The sequence below is a fragment of the Pelobates fuscus genome, chromosome 8, assembly GCF_036172605.1.
Source record: "Pelobates fuscus isolate aPelFus1 chromosome 8, aPelFus1.pri, whole genome shotgun sequence".
In the NCBI taxonomy this organism is placed as follows: domain Eukaryota; kingdom Metazoa; phylum Chordata; class Amphibia; order Anura; family Pelobatidae; genus Pelobates; species Pelobates fuscus.
The window spans coordinates 42,149,316-42,168,162 of record NC_086324.1 but is presented as its reverse complement, the minus strand read 5'-3'; the positions used below and the strand labels follow the sequence as shown (position 1 = coordinate 42,168,162).

Sequence of the window (18,847 nt, the reverse complement as noted above, 5' to 3'; positions counted from 1 at the left end):
AAGAGAGATGTCAAAAAGAAAAAAAAATCATGGAGTGGAAAAAAAGGACAAAATTCATAGTTTTGAGAAACTGTCAAAAAATCAGGAATTATATGTTTTTGTTAAAGGTCACCAATTACTACCTTGAAAAGGCATATGTTAGGAAAAGGGTGTTTACATCGAGCACGAAAATCTAGAAAGGTTCTGCAGGACAGGGTCATAGAACCAAACAATACACAGGTGGTTTTAATAAGAGGGACTATCTAGTTTCTTCTTAAATTTTTACAGTTTATTCACACCAGCAAACCCTGTTAAAGTTCTTACTGAATTTAAATGTATCCAGACATTCAAATTAAAATCACTTAACTGCATCATGAAGTAAGAAACGCCATTTTGATTATAATTAAAGGAACACTGTAGCGTTACAAATATAAACCTGTATTCCTAACGTTATAGTGTCACTGTCCCTAACTTATTAGGTCCCACCCCAACCAAGCGTCCAGTGATAAAAGGTTGTGTTAAACATTTTTTCACCTACCTCTTTTCAGAGCCAATCCTCCCTTGCTCTTTCCATAACGTCACAGTGATGGTTTGACCTAATGCACATGCACGGCCAGACACACTTAGACAGTGGCACTGCACCCTATTCACTTCAATGGGATGAAGTGGTCTGAGTGCCTTGAGTGTCCCTTTCATCATTGCTATGTTTTCATGAATCTATGCTAATTTGAACACACTAGGTTCCCACATTACATTACAAAGATTTGTGTGTTGCTATTACAGCCTGCAGAGAAACTATCTAGTGTTCTAGCTATGCTCTTCACTCCTTGATTCCTTCTCCCTCCCACTGGCTGACAGAATACAACAGTGAATTTTAACCTACAAAAGTTGCTGCAGAGTGTGGAAGAAAGGAGGGATAGCTGACATGCAAAGGCACTCCTATTCAATGTCTTATTTCAACATACAAAACATGTCCGTAATGTTCCAAGTTCATGTGTATGGGATATTAATAATGTGAGAGGTGCAATATTAGAAAAAAAGTAAATGTCAGGGACATGTAATGCTGAGGACCTGGAAGGTACATGGCGTTAACATACAATGGATTGTGAATTCATCCTGTAAAAACACTACATAGCAGCATTCATTGGGCACAGTAGAGGTTTCTGGGAATTGTAGTTCACTGCCTTCATTCTTCTGTAGAAAGCAGATGAACAGCAAACCTCATGTTTTGCCATGCTACAGAAGGGATGAGTAAATAGGTGGGTTTATTATATTTTAGGACAGTAAAGTCCATTAAAACAAGTTCCTTCATAGCTAACTAACCAAACCATAGCTAACTAAAACAAGTTATATCACATAACTACTGTACAAGGAACCATTCATTGGGGATTTATGCATTACAGAAGCATCTTATTCCTCCTTGTCCCATCTCATCTCCTCATCCACCTGCTACCGGTAGTTACTGTACCATATTTAAATCTCTTTAGTTTGGAAAAACGGCACCTCAGAGGGGATTTGATAGCATTATACAAATATATTCGGGGCCAATACAAACCATTGTCTGGAAATCTATTCATAAATATAAATATACATAGCACAAGAGGTCATGCATTTAGACTGGAAGAAATGAGATTTAGTTTGAGGCAAAGGAAAGGGTTTTTTTTTTACAGTAAGAACAATAAGGATGTGGAATTCTCTGCCTGAAGAGGTGGTTTTATCAGAGTCTATACAGATATCTAAACAGCAATTGGATAAATAGTTGCAAAAACATAATATACAGGGATATACATTTTTATTTAGCAGGGTGACAGCTTCTTGATCCAAGGAGATATCAGACTGCCTTTCTGGGGTCAAAAATTATTTTTTTCCAGAATTGGAAGCACTTCAGACTGGGTTTGTTGCCTTCTTTTGGATCAACAGCAAAACTCAAATGTGAGAAAGACTGGACTTGATGGATGTCTCTTTTCAACCTATGTACCCATGTAACTATATTAAAGCAAATACTTTGCAACCACAGCTCATCGGGGGTCTATATTGCTAACTGTGCTTGTGTTATAGTTAAGGCTTGCTGAATTTTAATTGTGCAATTTTATCTAGTTTGAATTTGCTAGGTACATGTCTCTTTCTTTATTGGTTGTTCTGTATTGAAGCTTGCAAAATTTTCAAATCAAATTGTCAAAAAAGGAACCTAGTAGAGAACAAAATTTAGTGTGAGGTGACCTCTGGCTTGTCCACTGATATCCCATAAGGTGATCACTAAGGTGGAAGGGACTGTAAGCGATTCCTCTTTACCATACGGATCTAAATCACTAATGCAAAGAATTTGGCAACTGTGCCCCATGAGCGGCAGGTGGGGACCCCCACCCATGAGCAGCAGGTGGGGGCCATAAAATACAATGGGAGGGAACCTATTGTTCTCCACCCGGCCCTCAACCATGGTCAACGGGTGGGGGCTAAATGTAAAACTACCCCTCCCCAGGGGTGACTAGGGGTCTCCAAGGCCCTAGTCACCCCCCAACCTAAACAAAAAATTTAATAAAGCCCTACCTACCCCCTTCACCCTAAATATGAAATAGTGAGGGGGGAGACACAAAACCTTATTTTTTTAGCCCCCCAAAAATAAATTAAAAACTCGAGTGCAGGGGGCGGGGCCTGAACGCTGAGCCGAACGGACGCAAGGCAGAGCTGCTCCTGCTCCTTGGGACCAATCTCACCTAAATAAGCGGTTAACGGAACCCAAGCGAACTGCAGGGTCCACCAACAGAGCAGGCACAACGAGAGCAACAAACCGACACCAAACATGCAACATACCCCACGAAAAAAGCCGACACACAGCTCGCGGCCTCCAAGCATGACCAGCGCGGGGGAGACGGCCGCTCCCCTTCCACCATCACTGGCTGAAACCGTGAACAAGGGCCTCCGTTCCGCCCCCCTATGGACCGGCAGGGGGTCATCCCGGTCCCAGAGGGAACCCGGCAGATACCGTGGCAGCTGCCTCAGCCCCTACACGCCAATCCTGTAATGGCGGCGACCCCCACACAGGAGTCGGAAACCTTGCAGCGACTGGATGCAATATTCAGGGCCTTTTGGGAGAAACTTGAGGAGCGACAGGCCGATGCATGCGACCCGACTGAAAACTCACCGCTGACTTTGCCGCCCCTCGCCAGCCTCCGAAAATCCCGCCAAAAAGCACACCAATGCGACCACACCAGGTTGCTGCAATGAAGTCGTGAAAGACACAGCCGGCACACTTCAAGCCACGGAGCAACTCGAGTCAACAAGCCTCCCTGAGCAGCACCAGAACACCGCGGGCAAGAAACTGGCAGGACAGGTCCCATCCAGATCGCTCCCCAGCATATTATCACTCATGAGAGCAGCTGGGACTGCCTTCAAGCTCCACTATGCCACAAATCCTGTCTCTATCTGGGCCTTTGTATCCGATGACTGTCCTGCTGCACCAACGCTCATTGGAACCACTAAGAGGCATTGGCTGAATGGGGGCCTGGATCTTCTACCGGCTGAGTGTTACATACTGCCTGATTCTTGTCCCTTTACAACTACTGTCTGTCCCATTCTCTATGCTAACACTCTGCTTTTTCTAGTCACCGTTAGTTAGATTAATTTACTTGTATGACTTAACAGCTGATTATTCCTCCATGGGCCTCTGGGGTGTTATAACCTTATAATGTGTCTCAGTTACGCAATCTTCTTGTTGCCTATATAGGACACTTTGAACAGACATGTTTAGTTTAGATTACTTACTAGTTCCAACTATCTAAAAATAGGTGCAGTGTATTTGAAATTTCATGTGTATTAACCGTGCATAACCGTATATTCCTTTATTGAAATGTCTACACAAACCATGTAATTTTTACTTTGCACTGACACAACAAAGAATGTCAAACAGCGCTAGATTGGGGCACTAAAGCACCAACCTCAGACCAAACCCAAGAAGTAATAGTGTTCTGGCTGCCAGCTTACCAAACAACCATAACAGCGTGGTTTAGGCTATTGTATTTTGGGCAAAGGTTCAACACCCTCACAATAGGCACCGAACCACAGAGCAACGCAAATCTCAGTTTAGCCTACTCTGTACCGTAGTGCAGCTCCTACCGACCTAGGGCAAGCCCAACACATGCCTCCATAGATTAATATTAAGCAACGTGACAAAAACCCTGGGCTAATCACACCCATGCTGTTAGTTAGTGTAATCAAAGCTTCGCCTGCTACCTTAGCATGGTTTTACTGACATATGTTTATCGAGTGTTATTTTCACTACATGCCAAAATTGTTGCTAGCCTGTTTCAACATATTAATTTCTGAGTACCACATTGACATTTATGGTGATTAACCCGTGCGTGCTGTTGTGGCACTTGACAAATGCTTGTAATTCTTCATGCACAGAAAAATAAAGAATTACAAAAAATAAATAAAAAATAAATAAATAAAAACCAGAGTGCAAAGAAAAATATTTCCAAAGAACTTTCACACGCTGTGTAAAATGACTCAGAGCACTCTGATTGGTAGCAAGGCTCAAATTTACCTATCAGAGCACTCTTATTGGTTGGCTTAAACCAACCAATCAGAGCGCTCTAAGTCAAATTACAGGATGTGGGAAGGCTTTATAAGCCTTATAATACTTAGTAAAGTTGGCTGAAAGATCAATCTTGGTGGTTCAGCCTTTTGGTAGATAGCTCCATGATACCGTGGGAATTAGGGAGCTATCTACTAAGCGGCTCGAAGATGCAGCCACAGCACGCATCGGAATTTCATTTATTCAAATGAAATTTCGTACCGACCTAAAAGTACTGAATGTCCTCCTAACATGAATGAACAAACTGTTCTCATTCTGTTAGGATAGGTAGTTTCGCCGGCGTACTGCCTAAATGACTGGATATTCGGGAAAAGTGAAAGGAGACATCGCAAGATCACGGAGGAAAGATAAGAATTGAGGTAAAACTTCTCTGATCACAGGAAATGGAGCACACTTTGCTCCTCCGGTGGTCATAGCTGGTCAGGCATAGGAAATATACATAAGACAAAATAGTCCCTACTTTATTATTATTATTATTTTATTATTTATATAGCGCCAACAAATTCCGTAGCGCTGTACAATGGGTGGACTAACAGACACATAATTGAGATCAGACCACTGGACGTACAGGAACAGAGGGGGTTGAGGGTCCTGCTCAATGAGCTTACATGCTAGAGGGAGTGGGGTATAGTGACACAAAGGGTTAAAGTAGGGGAATTAAATAGTTTGTTAGAGAAGGGTTTATTGAGTGCTTGGTAGGTCATTTTTGACAGTTGCAGGAGAGGAGTCATGGGGTGGGGGATGAGAAGCCTGCTGACAGTTTAATTGATACGCTTTAATGAAGAAGTGAGTTTTCAAAGATTTTTTGAAGGAGTGGAGGCTGGGTGAAAGTCTGATTGAGGAGGGAAGGGAGTTCCACAGAATAGGTGCAGCCCTAGAGAAGTCTTGAAGGCGAGCGTCAGAGGTGGGGATCCGGGCAGAGGATAGGCATAGGTCTTGGGCTGAGCGCAGGGGCCTCGATGGGACATACTTGTGTATGAGGGAGGATAGGTATGTTGGAGCAGCATTATGTAGGGATTTGTAAGCAAGCGCCAGAATTTTGAATTAGGCCCTATATCTAACTGGAAGCCAATGCAGGGACTAGCGTGGAGGCGTGGGAAGTGCGATCGGACAGGAAAATAAGCCTTGCAACCGCATTCATTATAGATTGCAGCAGTGCAAGCGGGGAACATGTAAGACCGGTGAGAAGGGGATTGCAGTAGTCGAGGCGTGAGAGAACAACAGCATGAACCAGTATCTTAGCCGCGTCCAGCGATTGGCTAAACTCGACTATCGATTGGACATGGGGAGTAAAAGAGAGGTCAGAATCGAAAAGAACCCCTAGGCAGCGAGCCTGTGAGGTAGAGGTGATAGTAGCGCCGTTGACTTGGATGGAGACAGACACAGGAGTAGCAGCACTTGAGGGAGGAAAAACTAGAAGTTCTGTTTTGGACAGGTTGAGTTTAAGGAAGTGAGCAGCCATCCAGTTGGAAATAGCAGAGAGGCAGTCAGAAACACGAGTCAAGGTGGGCAGAGAGAGATCAGGGGAGAACAGGTAGATTTGCGTGTCATCTGCATATAAATGATATTGGAAGCCATAGGAGCTGATGAGTTTACCAAGGGAGGCAGTATAGATAGAGAACAATAGGGGCCGAGGACAGAACCTTGGGGGACGCCGACAGAGAGGGGTTGGGGAGAAGAGGCAGAACCAGAGAAAGAAACACTGAAAGAGCGCTGGGAGAGGTAGGAGGAGCACCAAGAGAGAGCAGTATCCCATAGACCAAAGTTATGAAGAATGTGAAGAAGCTGTTGATGATCAACAGTGTCAAAGGCGGCAGAAAGATCAAGGAGGATTAGGATAGAGTATTGGCTGTGAGATTTAGCAGCAATTAAATCGTTGGATACTTTGGTCACAGCAGTTTCGACAGAGTGACCAGCGCGGAATCCAGACTGAAGGGGGTCAAGCAGAGAGTTGGATTCGAGAAAGTCTGTCAATCTGGTGTACACAACTCTCTCGAGGATCTTGGAGGCAAATGGCAGTAGCGAGATAGGGCGGTAGTTGGATAGGGAGTTGGGATTAAGGTTGGGCTTTTTCAGAATTGGGGTTACGGTTGCATGTTTGAAGAGTGGGGGAAATGTGCCAGAGGAAACGGAGAGATTGAAAATGCTAGCGAGAGGAGGATCAAGAGAGGGAGACAAAGTGCGGATGAGAAACGAGGGAATAGGATCGAGGGAGCAGGTGGTGGGGCGAGAGGACAGGAGCAGAGCAGAAACCTCTTGTGCTGTAGCAGGTGCAAATGTGCATAGGATGGCAGGGGGAGTGGGGTTGGGTGATGTAATGATAGGGGTAGGGGAGAGATTAGAGATCTCTTTCCTGATTGTAGAGATCTTCTCAGTGAAATGAGATGCAAAGTTTGTGGCGGACAAGGTGGTGGAAGGAGGGGGAGTCACAGGGCAAAGAAGAGCATCAAAAGTGTGAAACAGGTGTTTGGGTTGATGGGACAGTGTGCTTATGAGGGTTTTGAAGTAGTTTACTTTTGCAGAGGAAAGAGCCATGCTGTAGGAGCGCAGCATAAATTTATAGTGGACAAAGTCAGATGCAAAGTGAGACTTTCTCCAGCAGCGTTCAGCAGTTCTGGAAAATTTTTAGAGGTAACGGGTCAGCTTAGTGTGCCAGGGTTGTAGTTGGGGGCGCTTGCTGCGTTTAACTGTAGGAGGTGCCATGATGTCAAGTTGAGAGGAGAGAGTGAGGTTGCAGAGTTAGGGCAGTTGAGATTTGAGATGGGTAAAAGGAGTGTGGTGGAGAAGTGCTGGAGATCGAGGGAGTTGAGGTTTCTGCGAGGTTGGAGAGTTGATGGTGGTGAAATTTTGGTATGGGGTATGCAGATGTTAAATGTAAGCAGATGGTGGTCAGACAAAGGAAATGGAACAGTGGAGAGATCAGAGGTGGTACAGAGATTGGTGAAGATGAGGTCAAGAGTGTTTCCTGCAGTGTGAGTTGCTGAGGAAGAAATCTGTGTGAGTCCAAAGGAGGAGGTTACAGAGAGCAGACGAGAGGCATCAGGGCAGTTGAGCTTGTTGATAGGGATATTGAAGTCCCCAAGTATGAGAGAGGGAGTGCTAGAGGAAAGAAAGTGGGGTAACCAGGAGGAAAAGTGTTCAATAAATAGTTTAGGGTGACCGGGGGGGGGCGAAAGATGATGGCAATTCTGAAAGGAGTGGGCTTAAAAAGGCGTGCAGTGTGAACTTCAAAGGAAGTAAAGGATAGGGTAGGGGCAGGGAGGATAGGTTTGCTAGAATTTTTCTTTTAAAACTCTGACTGTGGAAGACAGAGATGATAGGGTCAAAAAATGGACTGCAATAAAAGCTATGGAATGGAGATGCACAGAAGAGGTGAGGATTGGTCAAGCAAGACATTCGGGTGGGTATCAATAAAATAAGGGGGGGGGAGCAGAAATAACAGAGAAAGTCTTTAGAGATAAGCAGAATGTTGAATAGAATAACATTTAAGTTAACAAACCAGTGATGAGCAGAGCAGGGCAGGGAGCAACTAGCCTTAGCATGCAGGACAAGACAAACTGCACAATATATGCATTTATGTATGAGCAAACACACACACACACATATATATATATATATATATATATATATATATATATATATATATATATATATATATATTAAAGAATAAGCACACCCAGTTAAGATACAATGACAAAGAAATGGTGGTTAGAGATACATAGTTTAAAAATATGCAAGTGGTTAAAATTCAATACAATTATAGTGTCCAGTATTAAGGGTAGATAGTTTCCTCCATAGTCTACCTTGCAGAAACACAGACATGCATAAGGCCTTTTCCTTCCAGCTGTAGGTGATCTGAGCACTGTTCAGGTTTGCTAGAAGTGGTCTTTTAAAACTCTGACTTGCAGAAACTCAGACATGCATAAGGCCTTTTCCTTCCAGGTGTAGGTTATCTGAGCACGACTTTATCTTATGTTTTAAAGAAAACTAGAGTAGACAGGAAGAAATTAAGAACAGATCCTGACAGATGGAGAGAAGAGGAAGCGATTAGGGAAAGGTAAGTTCGTCATGACAGTGCCGCTTTAAATAGCTTGTAGTGTTTTATGCATATTTCATCTAAAAAAACAAAATTAACTCTAGTTAAAGCATGCATTGTTCTTTTGAAATATATTAATGTAATACCATTTTAAATTTTGAGTGACACAATAAACTGACATTTTGTAGACTTTGTGTATTAGAACACGCAGGTAGACTGTAGCAGGAGTTATAACCTTTTCAGAACTGGTTCTACAGATCTTTCAGACCCTGTTAGCAATGAACAGCACAGCTTGTCATGTAACATAATCACCATGATTGGTACAATAAAGATAACAATAACCTGTTGCATCAATAAAACAAAGGAAATGCTTCTCCGTCTGTTAGATGCAGTATGACTAAATGTGATTTCTTGAAAGAATGTAAACTTGTGTAGTAATAATTCTGTATTGTTTGGAGCAGTGGAACGTCGACTGTGATGGGAAAAACCTGCTGTCGGCACAGGGAATGTTTGGCCAACAGTGATGCTTAAGTGAATACAAAAGCATCATATTTAGAACTGTTTTGTGTTTATGTTTGTTACTTTAGAACAAAACATAGTCTGCTGTGCAAATGAGCAGCATGTACCTTCTCTTTCTTAAATGACACAACTGCAAGCAGTCCTACAATAAAGAAAGAAATCTGGGGATTATTTGTTAAAGGGCGAGTCACAGTACTATCATTGTCATTTGAACCTGGCAGATATTTACAGTTAAAGGAACACTATAGACGTCAACACAACTTGAGCTCAATTAAGCTGTTTTGGTGTATAGATCATGCATGGCTGTGACCCCCCCCAAGTTGGGGAAGGGACATCTGAGATCGCTGTACTGCACAAAGCCCTCAGTCTCCCAGGTAGAGGACCCGAGAATGAGAAACATATATACCACCCAGGAGGGGTGAGAAAATCAGTTATTATTATATATAAATTATACAAACCAAAGGTGTGACAAAGAGGTCTATTGGGAAAAAAACAATGATTGGGTACTTGTGTATCAATTTATTTTAGGACACAACTGCAGAAAGCTGAGTTGTTCAAACCTTTGACGGCCAGACGCCATTCAAACAGTCCGTATTGTGAGAATTGCTTTATTGCATGCAATACTATCTGATGTGGCAAAAGGGATCTTAACACTACCAGTACAGACTTTGAACTTGTATTTATCTGGTGGTAAATAGAACAAGCAACCTTTTTATTCTTATCTTTTGAAGTTTATATGCAGAAATAATGATAAAGACACCTAGTCCAACAAAACACCCCCGACTACGCCCTAGTCAAATATGTTTTGTTTGTAAGTAATCAAAATACTTTAAATGTGTTGTGGAATGTTTCAGATAATATTTTAAACCATGCATTTAGCTAAGGCGGACGCAAACTTTACAGGCAGATTTTGTGCACAGCTAATCATGGAAACCTACAGAAATTGTTGTAGAGATACTTAAAGGAACCCTATACGTGATAAAACAACTTTAGTTAGTGTGTACATCATGTGTCTGCAATATCACTGCTTAATTCTCTGCCATTAAGGAGTAAAATCACTTTGTGTAGGCAGCCCTTGTCACACCTCCTCTACCCGACACTCACACAACCTCTCTACACACTTCCTGAAAAGAGCTTAAATTTTTTAGGTTCCCATATTGCACAGTGTTTAATCTAGAATGTTTTATCCCCTTCATATTTAATAGCCTGCTGGAGCCTGTAACATCCTCATGTGAATAATTAAAGTTCAATTAACAGAGCTAAAATAAAATCTTATCAAGTGAACATACCGTCCTGTAAAAGCTGATTGAACATTAAACTTTTTTTTTTCATGAAGGCTTTGTAAGCCACAGCCAGTGGAGGTGTGGTTTGAGCTGTTTAACCCCTTAAGGACACATGACATGTGTGACATGTCATGATTCCCTTTTATTCCAGAAGTTTGGTCCTTAAGGGGTTAAACAGAAACATAGTGATTTAACTCCTAAATGGCAGAGAATTGAACAGTGAGGCTGTAGGGGGCATGATCTATACCCAAACTGCTTCATTACGCTAAGTTTTTTGGACACTGCTGTTAACAGGGTATGGATTTACTTGAAAGGTGAGAGAGATTAGCATAGGGTATGTGCTTTCTGATAGCTATATCCTCTGAGTTTCCCTCCAGCACCATCTCCACTAGATACATAACGCTTGGGAGGTTTTAGTGTTTTCTGTAGATACGATTCTATAATTAGCCCAATGGGCTCTTAATATGGCCCTGAACTGGAGTCATATTCTGAATTAATATACTGGATAGACATGTGCAATTCGTTTCGGTCCGAATATGAATTTGGACATTCAGGTACTTTCGAATTGCCGAGGTCCCGAAATTACCAAATTTCCAAAGTGGCGAAGTTCCGAAGTTGCCAAAGTTCTGAAGTGTCGAAGCACAGTATTCCCTAAGAACTAATATACTTACCCAGTGAAAGAATGAAGAATGTTACACTGTATACAATTTTAAATAAAAAGTATACAATGCCTAAAAGGGGAATGAGGGAGAAGGGGCAGGCTCTCTGTGAGAGCAGCAGAAGCAGCAGCAGCAAGGAGAGAAATATAGAATTATTTATTGCAGGAACTTTGGACAGGTAGTATGAGAATAGAGAGAGATATAGAGAGAGAACAGATACACTTTATTTACCTACCATAAAGCCAACATAAAATTTTAGGGACTTATAACCAGTTACATAAACCAGGTCTGTGCTTCCCAAAGAGTGGTGTGCAGGAGAAGTGTGTCTTACAGCATGTGTGACATCTACTGAATAGACATGTGCAATTCATTTCGGTCCGAATAGGAATTCGGGCGAATTTCGGACAATTCGGACATTCGGGTACTTCCGAATGTCCGAATTGCCGAAGTCCCGAATTGCCGAGGTCCCGAAGTTCTGAAATTACCGAATTTCCGAAGTGTCGAAATGCCGAAGTGCCGAAGTTCCGAAGTTCCGAAGCACAGTATTGCCTAAGTACTAATATACTTACCCAGAGAAAGAAGAAGAATGTTACATTGCATACGATTTTAAATAAAAAGTATACAAACATAGCCAGGATTCAGCTGTAAGCATTTGCAACACTTACAACAATCAAGTAACATACATTCATATAAAATGTAAGTTACTTAGCTAGTCAGTGTAATGACAGGAATGAATAAGTAGATAACTCTCTAATTCCCACGGTATTAGGGAGCTATCTACTAAAAGGCTGAAAGACCTAAATTGGTCTTTCAGCCAAATTTAATAATACTAAGTAAAGATTACTTAGTATTAGTAAATTATGCCCCTACTCACTATACTGTCTATTAAACAGTGAGCCTATGGCTGCTCACTTTAAAAAAGTCCCCCCCTCCCGAGCCCACACACGTGCCCCCACCCCTGAGCGGTGGGTGGGGGCCCTAAATACTAATAAGGGGGGGCACCTAACTTAATCCACCAATCAGAGAGTTATGAGTCAAATTACACAGCGTGGGAAAATTCCAATAAACTTTCCCACGCTGTCTAAAATGACAGAGCACTCTGATTGGTGGATTTCAAACCAACCAATCAAAGTGCTGTGACAGGTAAATGTAGAGACTTACCTGTCAGTCTCTTAATTTACCTGTCAGAGCACTCTGATTGGATGGCTTAAACCCACCAATCAGAGTGCTCTGAGCCTAATTGCAGGGCGGGGCAAGGCTTTATAAGCCTTTCCCCGCCCTGCAGAGCTCAGTCTGCACAGAGCCTTCGCCGGGTGAAGATGGATTATTTTCTTTTGCGCTCGTTTTTTTTTTTTTTTTAAATTAATATTAAGTGTGTCGGTTAGTATGGATTTTTTATTTGGCCTTTTTTGGGGCGGAAAAAATAAGATTTTAGATTTAGGTCTTTCAGCCTTTTGGTAGATAACTCCCTAATACCGTGGGAATTAGGGAGTTATCTACTAAGCGGCTGCAAGAGAAGTCCCGAAGTGTCAAAGTTGCCGAATTTCCGAAGTGCCGAAGTCCCAAATTTCGGAATGCCGAATCAAACCGAAAAATTTTCCCATGCACATGCCTAATACTGGACTTGAAAGGACAAATATATAAACAAAGACATTCCATACAAGAATACTATAACGATTGGAACCGAACTGCAAATACAACTAACCAGAGGAGAATCTGTGTTTATATGTACAAATTATGTGCTGTAATAAAAGGCTTTAACCCCTTTAGGACCAAACTTCTGGAATAAAAGGGAATCATGACATGTCACACATGTCATGTGTCTTTAACCCCTTAAGGACACATGACATGTGTGACATGTCATGATTCCATTTTATTCCAGAAGTTTGGTCCTTAAGGGGTTAAGGGGTTAAAGGTTCTGTATCTTTTGCACAAGGCCCAAAACCTAGAGAAAAGTAAAGAAAAACTTAAAGTAAAGAAAAACATCAATGTTTCCTTCATGATAATCATTGAATCAGTTTATGTTTTGCTGCTAGAAAAGATGTGCACACATTTTTCGTGTTAATGTAACATAGCCTTTCTTAGAAACTCCACCCAGTGTATGGAAATTCTGAGAGTGCCATGAGGTCATAGTCCAGCACATCGTAGGGTGGGAAAGCCTCCTGCTCCCCCGCACTACATATCACAGATAGCCTAGTGCACTTCTCCTTTTCTCCCTGAGTAACTTAAGGATAGACAGGCAAATTAAAATGATAACTTGCATGTGTCTTTTTTTGTGTTAGTTTGTACGTGTGTCTAAGATGGATGTTTGTGTGTTTATGTATTTGTATGTCTCTTTATGTTAGAGTGTGTGTTTATGGATGTTTTATATGTATTAACTGTGGATGTCTGCAGGAATGGATGTATTAACTGTGGATGTTTGCAGGAATGTTAGTTTGTGTCTATTTTTGCCAAAGTATGCCTATGTATGAGTGTCTATAAGCAAGGGTGTGCTATGCCTGTGTCCTAGTAGAAAATTGTGTTACTAGTCAGGTTGATGTGTATGGGACATTGTGTGGTTAATTCTGTATGTGTGCGTTTGTCATATTAAACATGACTAAGTGACTAGTTACATATGTGTTGCTAATCATACATGTGTTTGTGTGGACAAAAGTCTTGTCCAGAACCCAACAATTGGTGAGAGTGGCACTATTTAACGAATTGTTGCTCAACAATGAAACCCAACTGAATAGAAGTTATTTTTGTGTTCATACTTTAGGTATAATGATCTACTTCTTCGATGTCGGGAACTTGACGCATGGATTCAGGATTTCTCTCTCCCAACTGTTGTCTGGATATCAGGCTTTTTCAACCCCCAGTCCTTTCTCACAGGTAGGAGGCACATCACAACTCATTAGTAATTTACTGCTACAGTAATTTTTATAATTACTGCCAGGAGGCCTCATTAAATTTGATCTAATGAATAAATATTGTATTTTTCAACATGATTACCAGAACAGCTTAAGCTGTGTGCCATAAACAATTATTTCTCTCCATGCTTATCATACTTGAATGCCTGTTTTGCTATTTTAGAATATATTTATCAAATGATAAATACATATTTTATTGAACGGCGGGATATTAGATATAGTAATTAAGGCGAGGAAGCCGATTCATTGTGGCACATATATAAAATCACCAGCTGAAATTAAGGATATTATACTCCACTCGATTTGCAATGTGACCTTTCCAAAGTCAAGTGATTTAATGTTGTTTAATAGGTTTTCTTTTCCATTAATAGATTTTCAAACAAAAACTAAGTCAGTTATACATTTTTCAAATTAAATTCTAGTTTTGAAAACCCAAGATGACGGCCACAGCAGTCAGTTTTGGGATATAGTAATTTGACCTAAAAATTACTCTACTGCAGTATTTCAATGTATGACCCCATGCTATATAAAAAGCAATATAATATATAATACATTTTAAATGGTTGCTCCAAGCGTTTTAACCACTACAGCCCGCAAGAGATTATTAGGAAATTATGGTGGATGAAATATTGCAAGTACATACTTAGAGGTTATTTTCAGCAGTTAAAGGGACCCTCACGGTTTTCATGCAATGAGTACCTTGGACCAGTTGCACAGTAATGGGGCAAAGCATTTAGTAATGTTTTGCCCTCTTACCTAGGTCTCCTCTGTGTTCCGAGGTTTCCGGTCACTGTGGTAAGTACAGAAGTCGGAAGCCTCCTTGTGCTTAACTAAACATTCCAAAAACTGCTGGGCAGTAGTTTATTAGCAATGGCTGAGCCACTTGAGTGTTTGGCCACAACTGACAGTAGAAGTTGCAAACACTTAGAATTTCTTGTTAATGAATAAACCTGATGTAAGAAGGTATCTTTACATTTGTTTTCCAATGCATTAATGTAAATAATGGATTGAAAAATATGCATAGAAATTAGTTAGCATCAGCATAATGCATCTACTTCTAAATTCCATAATTGGGGGAAGTTTGTTTGATTGTTCTGACTATTTTGCTACATCTCCTTGTTAGACTTTTTTTTTTTTTTTTTTTTTAAACCTGTACTTGTGATTATTTTACATAATCATGTACATACAATACATAAATGAATGGATGTACTGCCTATAGAAACGTAATTTTTTGCAGCTGTCATGCAAAGCTTAGCGCATAAAAACGAATGGCCTCTGGATAAGATGCACCTTACTGTGGATGTCATGAAGAAGTACAAAGAGGAATTTTCACAGCCCGCCAGGGAAGGGGCGTATATATATGGTCTGCACCTGGAAGGTAAGAATGGGCAGAAGTCCAAGGCTGCTTTACTTGTCGCACCTATTCTGATTAAATCCATATTCTCTGCCGTTTATCATTACAAAGCAGTTTCAACTTTGACCATTAGTTCCTTTAGAACACATTCCAAACAATAGCTTATTTAGTGACTACTGCTAATTATAAAGATATAGATCTGCTTTAAATAGCGAACTACTACACCACTGAAGAAACACTGAACATCTCAGATAACTTATTTAAAGTTATAGTAAATATTTAGCAAACTGACATCACAGACAAGGCGGCCTTAGGGCGCACCGGCTCTGGGGGCGCAAGATTTCCGTGACCGGCAGGAGGGAAGCTCTCCCTCCTGCCAGGCCACCATCTCGACCCCCGGCGCGGCTGTGCTGTGATCAGACGGAGGGAGCTCTAATCTCACCGCTCTGCTCCCTTGCTGTCTGCTGATATCGCGGGAACCGGAATATGACGTCATCTTCCGGCTCCCGCGGTATCAGCAGACAGCGCTGGAGGGAGCAGAGCGGTGAGATTAGAGCTCCCTCGCCGTCTGATCACAGCACAGCCACACTGGACCCCAGGGAATGACTCCTCATCCACACCAGCTCTCCAGGTAGGGAGGCTGGGTGGAAAATGTTTATTAAAATAATTAGTGAGTGTGAGTGAGTGTCTGTGTGTGAATGTATGTGAGTGAGTGTGTGTGTGTGTGTCTGAGTGTCAGTGAGTGACTGTGTGTGAATGTATGTGAGTATCTGAGTGAGTGTGTGTGTATGTGTGTATCTGTGTGAGTGAGTGTGTCTGAGTGATTGAGTATTGCATGTGAGTTGCATGTGTCAGTGTATGTGTCTGTCAAATCAGTGAGAGTATCTTTGTCATTGAGTCTGTCTGAGTGTCAGTGTGTGTGTGTGTGTCAATGAATGAGTGTGTGTTTGTCATTGAGTGTGTGACTGTCAGAAGAACACTAAGGGATAGGGAAGGGAGGTGACCAATAATGGACAGGGAGAGGGGCTGGTTAAGAGGCACATAGGTGAAGATGTTATTTGCCTACATCTTCGCCTATGTACCCAAAAATCCTTACACCGGCCCTGATCACAGACCAGTAGAATCCACGCACAACCAGACTATACATTGCAAATAAGGAGAAGAAATATAAGCATTGTTTAATATCTTCTCTGCTCTGTATGTGTTCGCTAAGCTGACTGACCCGTACAGAGCTTGTAACAATGACTGACATGGTGCGCACAGTTTACAGAGGTGTGAACATTTCATTTTCCATCAGGCCTAAGCTTAAACAAAAAAAAAAAATGTTTGGCACGGTTCTGATGGAGAAGCAAGGACATTGTTTAAAGAATCCTGAACCAATGTGAATAGGAGATTATTGCAGGTATGTACTTTGATGTTTAGATGTTGTTATTTTCCAGCAGTTAAGGGGTCCCTAAAATACTTTAGGTTTCTGAAATGCTTTTTGAATGAGAAGAATTTTTACATCAAAAAAAGTGCAGATTGTTAACTCAAAAGTCCTATTTCTCCTGAATAAAATTATATATAATATAAGTATGGGTGCACTCAATATGAAAGAGCAGAATTACGGTTGGACAGTTAAATTCTACGTTTTTACATTTTATTTTGATCAAAACATGTACATTTGGCTCAGTCCTTAAGGGGTTAATACAGCAAGGTGCTGAATATCCATGGTTATTACATTTTAGAGGTTTAGAATGTATATGTTAATATGATTACAGGAGCACGATGGGATGTTCAGAATGGTCACATTGCAGAAGCTCGTTTAAAAGCTCCAACTCCAGTCATGCCCGTCATCTTTGTGAGAGCAATACCGAATGACAGACAAGAGACAAGGAACATGTATGAATGTCCAGTTTACAAGACAAAACTACGAGGGTCTACGTATGTGTGGGCTTTTCACTTAAAGACCAAGGAAAGACCTTCAAAATGGATTATTGCTGGCGTGGCTTTGCTATTAAGTGTGTAAACTTATTCTCTGCAATACATCATGTTAATATTTTAGACATTAAAAATAAAATTAAAGTTTGCACACTTGTTTGGGCTAAGACTTTTCCTGTTTTACTACAATAAAGAGCCATCTTGAGAAAGGTTCTTGTGTGATGGACCAAAAGGCCATATATGTTTTACTCTGTATACCCAGGACATCCTTTTGCCATGTTTTGGACATGGACATTTTGGACTGACTTAAGAATTTACACAATATGAACAGGGTTTTTGATTAGAAGTGCAGATTTGCTTGGTGTGTTTTAATGTAGCTTTCTTTGGGGAGACATGTAATGTGACCAAAAAATAAAATAAAAAATAAATCTGGTTTAAGTTAGAATAACCTCTCATCTAGGTACCCCAATCAACCCATAAAAATAAGATTAAAAATAAAACACTCACTTCTGTTCTGGCACCATATTGTACGGCTGCTCGCACATGTTAAGACACCACATTAATTGTAGTTTGGGTGACTAGTGTCCATTTAACCCCTTAAGGACACACGACATGTCAGGATTCCCTTTTATTCCAGAAGTTTGGTCCTTAAGGGGTTAACGCAATTCAATCCCACCATTTGTGGTAACAATGTCAGCCTGGATTCACATGACAGAAGAGATTAGTGAAACGGAGACCTTTCCTGCAGGGTAGTAGATATGTTCTTGAGTCACTACCTGAATGCTACGGTTAGACCATCACCTACTTAAAAGCAAACGCCACCAGGAATTGAGGTTCTTGCTTTTTTTTTACGCCAACATTCCCATATTCACCCTCTTTTTAAACCTCCGTTCATCCATTTCTTGGTGATACAATGTGTAATTAATTCTACTCTACATATTCTATACCGTTATTGCTGTTCAAGCTTTAATAAAAAAAAAAAAAAAAAAAAAAAAAAAAACAGATTCAGGACTTCTAACGTAAAAGGAGGCTAAAAAAGATATTACAGGATTTCCTAGACAGACTGCAATACACTAAAGTAAAAATAATTAAACAAATGAAATAAAAATTGACAGTCTTTAAAGATAACAGATCATGTATGCAGCTGTTTAAATAACTAAAAATTTAATCACAACCACTGTTAAGATTTAAACACTGCAGGAACCGCCATTATCTAAACAACTTGAATATTATATGCCTTTTATATATCATTCTGCAGAAAAACCATAACCAGCTGTAAGTAGTTTTTCCTTTTTAATTATGTAGTCTGAAAATAGATTACAAACAAAACCTTTAGAAAAACAGTATGCATTTAGCTTTGATCAGAGCTTCTCCTGGAAGAAGGCTGTCTTTGTAGCAGACATTTCATAAAAAAGTGAAAATAGGAAGAGGTTTAAATGTTGCACAAACAGTGAGGGTAGTAAGTGTTAAAAAAAACATTAAGTTTTATTAAAAAACATTACTTTGTTATTAACAGGTTTATCCAAGTTTTATATAAATGCAATCTACCCCTTCTAGGTCCCAAACATTTGCATGCAAAATATAAAAATGCGTT

General features: G+C 40.7%; 1 protein-coding gene across 1 annotated transcript in view; it reads left to right on the top strand.

Annotated features, from left to right (window-relative positions):
- LOC134571235 (dynein axonemal heavy chain 11-like) overlaps nucleotides 1-17,418 on the top strand; it is a 260,314-nt gene extending 242,896 nt beyond the window's left edge. Inside the window, exons 79-81 of the mRNA XM_063429407.1 lie at nucleotides 13,829-13,941; nucleotides 15,217-15,357; nucleotides 17,094-17,418. Of these exons, the coding sequence (XP_063285477.1) occupies nucleotides 13,829-13,941; nucleotides 15,217-15,357; nucleotides 17,094-17,341 (502 nt within the window). The 3' untranslated portion in view covers nucleotides 17,342-17,418. The remainder of the gene's footprint in view (nucleotides 1-13,828; nucleotides 13,942-15,216; nucleotides 15,358-17,093) is intronic.
- Nucleotides 17,419-18,847: the final 1,429 nt, after the last annotated feature.